Genomic DNA, 4,669 nt, shown 5'->3' on the forward strand with positions numbered 1-4,669 from the left:
CTTTGGCTGTGTGTAATGAAAAGGGTTGGGATGAGTTAGGGAGAGCTAGTGTGGGGGCAGTTTCTAGGGCTGTTTTTAAGGAACAGAAAGGAGTGGCGAAAGGATTTAGGATCTGTGGGATCAGCTAGGTTTGCTTTTGTGAGTTTATATCATGGTTTAGTCAGGATGGTAAAGCTAGGTATCCAAAGGTGGAAGTACCTAATCATGCCGAGGAAGGAAAGGAGTTGTTTTGTAGAAGGGATTGGGGTTTTGGAGATTAGCTGGACACAATGAGGAGGGAGAGCACGTGTGTTTTCCTGAGAATTATGCCGAGATAGGTAACAGATGAGGAAGAAATTTGGGCTTGACTGAAGTAAAGGGGGCTGTCCGTGAAGCCTTGTGGCAGTACAGCCCAGGTAATTTGCTGAGCCTGATGGGTGTCAGGGTCAGTCCAAGTGAAAGCGAAGAGAGGCTGGGATGAAGGGTGAAAAGGAATAGTAAAGAAAGCATGTTTGAGATCCAGAACAGAATAATGGGTTGTGGAGAGAGTTATTTAGGACAGGAGAGTATATGGGTTTGGCACCACGGGGTAGATAGGCAAAACAATTTGGTTGATAAGGTACAGATCCTGAACTAACCTGTAAGACTTGTCTGGTTTTCGACAGGTAAAATGGGGGAATTGTAAGGAGAGTTTATAGGCTTTAAAAGGCCATGCTGTAACAGGCGAGTGATAACAGGCTTTAATCCTTTTAAAGCCTGCTGCGGGTTGGGATATTGGTGTTGAGTGGAGTAAGGGTGATTAGGTTTTACTGAGATGGTAAGGGGTGCATGATCGGTTGACAAGGAGGCAGTAGAGGTATCCCATACTTGTGGGTTAAGGTGGGGAGATACAAGGGGAGGATGCGAAGGAGGCTTTGAACTGAGGGAAAAGGCAGCAATGAGGTGTGGCTGTAGCCCAGGAATAGTGAGGGAAGCAGATAATTGAGTTAAAATGTCTCGACCTAATAAGGGAGCTGGGCAGGTGGGGATAACTAAAAATGAGTGCATTAAAGAATGTTGTCCAAGTTGGCACCAGAGTTGGGGAGTTTTAAGAGGTTTAGAAGCTTGGCTGTCAATACCCACAACAGTTATGGAGGCAAGGGAAACAGGATTATAGGGTGGGGGAGCAGAGGCTGAGGAAGAATTGGGACTTGGCTTGGCCTGGCAAGGAGCAGCCTGGGGAGGAGGGGAGAGGTCAGATGAGTCTGTAGAAAAGAAGGATTCAAAGGACTCAGAGCTTGGGGTGGAGACTGAAGGAACAGACAGGAGAGAAAGAAAAAAGATTTGAGACAAGTCTCTTTGGGAGCAGAGACTAGGGAGGGACCAATGTATAAAAGAATGCCTGGATGTCGGGCACCTCAGACCATTTTTGCCCATTTTTCAACAAAAATTGTCTAGGTCTCGTAGGATGGAGAAATCAAAAGTGCCATTTTCTGGCCATTTAGAACCATTGTTGAGTTTGTATTGGGGCCAGGCGGTGTTGCAGAAGAAAATAAGATGCTTAGATTTTGGGTCAGGTGAGAGTTGAAGAGGTTTTAAGTTCTTGAGAACACAGGCTAAGGGAGAAGAAGGAGGAATGGAGGGTGGAAGGTTGCCCATAGTGAAGGAGGCAAGTTTAAAAAATAAGGGTAGAGACACGGAGAAGGGGGGTGGGGAGCAGCCCTGAGCTGCAACGTAGGGGAGCAGCCAAAGCAGCTGTCCCCACAGTTGATTTGCCATCAGGAGAATGTGGGTGAATGATAATGTGGGTGAATGCGGAGATCAGACACCAATGGAACATGGGTGAATAATCAGAGACACATCCCCACAATGATTAAACACCAAGGGAAGGCTGCCTTCCCGAGCCCGTGACTGGCGCCGGAGTTTTGGGTCCATGGATAAAATGTGTCTCCTTTGTCTCTACCAGAAAATAAAAGGAATTGAAATTAAGAGAAGAGAGAGATTGAAGGGTGGCGCCAAGATTGAAAGGAGAAAGAGGTTGAGGGATAGTGAGAGAGGTTGGAGAAGAGAGTAAAAAGAGGCTGCTTGCCCGATTTAAAATCAGTGAGATGTTCCTTGGGCTGGTTGGTCTGAGGACTGGAGGTCATATGTGGATCTCTTCAGAGAGTGAGGGTGAGGACAGGGGACTGGTCTCCCAAAGGAGTCCCGCTGACCCAGGTCTTCGGCACGAAATGTCTCACGTGTCCGTGTGAAGAGACCCCCAAAGAGGCTTTGTGTGAGCAACAAGGCTGTTTATTTCTCCTGGGTGCAGGCGGGCTGAGTCCAAAAAGAGAGTCAGCAAAGGGTGGTGGTATTATCATTAGTTCTTACAGGTTTTGGGATAGGTGGTGGAGTTAAGAGCAATGTTTTGGGGGCGGGGGTGGATCTCACAAAGTACATTCTCGAGGGTTGGGGGAATTACAGAGAAACTTCTTAAGGGTGGGGGAGATTATAAAGAAACTTCGTAAGGGTTGGGGAGATTACAAAGTACATTAATCAGTTAGGGTGGGGCAGAAGCAAATCACAATGGTGGAATGTCATCATTTAAGGCTATTTTCACTTCTTTTGTGGATCTTCAGTTGCTTCAGGCCATCTGGATGTGTATGTGCAGGTCACTGGGGATATGATGGCTTAGCTTGGGCTCAGAGGCCTGACAATGTTAACATATCCTGATGTTAGCATATGTTTTAGCTTAGCTTAATGCTAGCTGCATATTTCTTTTGTCTGGTTATATACTTATTTAAAAAATATGAATATTCTGTATCTTTTGTTGTTGTTGTTTAGGTGTATTGTTTCGACTTCCTGGAAGAGACCCCCAGGTACAGTGGGACACTAGCTGCTACTAGTGCACCCAAGCCTGAGAATCAGGAGAAGCCTCACAGTGACACCCCCAACTGAGGAAACTCACAGAGCTGGGACATACTCTACTTCTTCAGAAAAAAGTATACTGACTAGAGTGGAGTCCCCCTGGGGAGTCAGAAAGCCTGTGAAAGATCTCACTTGTTCAAAAGTCCAAGTGTGAATTACTGTCTCACAGATAAACCAAAGTATTTTGAAAAACAAAGGGGAGAAAAGAAATTACTCCCCAGAACTCTCAGGCATCTAGAGGACACCCAAGAACTTGGGAGTCAGCTGCTTCTTGTGTGCAGCCATGAAGTCTGTGCACTCCAGTCCCCAGAACACAAGTCATACCATCATGACTTTTTACCCAACCATGGAAGAATTTACAGATTTCAACAAATATGTTGCTTACATGGAGTCCCAAGGCGCACATCAAGCTGGCCTTGCCAAGGTAATTCCACCCAAGGAATGGAAAGCCAGACAGATGTATGATGATATCGAAGACATCTTAATAGCCACTCCCCTCCAGCAGGTGACCTCTGGGCAGGCAGGTGTGTTTACTCAATACCATAAAAAGAAGAAAGCCATGACCGTGGGGAAGTATCGCCGCTTGGCAAACAGTAAAAAATATCAGACTCCACCACACCAGAATTTTGCAGATTTGGAGCAACGATACTGGAAAAGCCACCCCGGTAATCCACCAATTTATGGTGCTGATATTAGCAGCTCCTTATTTGAAGAAAGCACTAAACAATGGAACCTAGGACACCTGGGAACAATTCTGGACCTGCTGGAGCAGGAATGTGGGGTTGTCATCGAGGGTGTCAACACACCCTACCTGTACTTCGGCATGTGGAAGACCACGTTTGCTTGGCACACGGAGGACATGGACCTTTACAGCATCAACTACCTGCACTTTGGGGACCCCAAAACTTGGTACGTGGTACCCCCAGAACATGGTCAGCACCTGGAACGCCTGGCCAGGGAGCTCTTCCCGGACATTTCTCGGGGCTGTGAGGCCTTCCTGCGGCACAAAGTGGCCCTCATCTCGCCTACAGTTCTCAAGGAAAATGGGATTCCCTTCAATTGCATGACTCAGGAGGCTGGAGAGTTCATGGTGACCTTTCCCTATGGCTACCATGCTGGCTTCAATCACGGCTTCAACTGCGCAGAAGCCATTAATTTTGCCACTCCACGATGGATTGATTATGGCAAAATGGCCTCTCAGTGTAGCTGTGGGGAGTCGACAGTGACCTTTTCCATGGACCCCTTTGTGCGCATTGTGCAACCCGAGAGTTATGAGCTCTGGAAACACAGGCAAGACTTGGCCATTGTGGATCACACAGAGCCCAGGGTTGCAGAAAGCCAAGAGCTGAGCAACTGGAGAGATGATATAGTACTTAGAAGAGCTGCTCTGGGCCTGAGGCTTCTCCCAAACCTCACAGCCCAGTGTCCCACACAGCCTGTGTCCCCAGGGCACTGTTACAACCCAAAAGGCTGTGGCACTGATGCTGTGCCTGGATCCGCATTCCAAAGCTCTGCATATCATACCCAGACCCAGTCACTTACCCTGGGGATGTCAGCCAGGGTTCTTCTCCCTTCCACTGGAAGCTGGCATTCTGGTCGTGGTCGTGGTCAAGGCCGAGGTCGAGGTTGCAGTCGTGGTCGTGGTCGTGGTCATGGTTGTTGTACTCGAGAACTGGGGACTGAGGAGCCAACTGTTCAGCCTGCATCCAAGAGGCGCCTTTTAATGGGTACAAGGAGTAGAGCTCAAGGCCGCAGGCCTCAGCTCCCGCTTGCCAATGATTTGATGACTAATCTGTCCCTTTGA

At 48.0% G+C, this 4,669-nt stretch overlaps 1 protein-coding gene across 1 annotated transcript; it reads left to right on the plus strand.

Annotated features, from left to right (window-relative positions):
- Window positions 1-3,148: 3,148 nt before the first annotated feature.
- On the plus strand, window positions 3,149-4,669 carry KDM4E (lysine demethylase 4E). Its single transcript, XM_522155.7, has one exon. The coding sequence runs from the start codon at window positions 3,149-3,151 to the stop codon at window positions 4,667-4,669; it is 1,521 nt and encodes a 506-aa protein (XP_522155.4).

This window comes from Pan troglodytes, chromosome 9 (assembly GCF_028858775.2).
Source record: "Pan troglodytes isolate AG18354 chromosome 9, NHGRI_mPanTro3-v2.0_pri, whole genome shotgun sequence".
NCBI classification, from domain to species: domain Eukaryota; kingdom Metazoa; phylum Chordata; class Mammalia; order Primates; family Hominidae; genus Pan; species Pan troglodytes.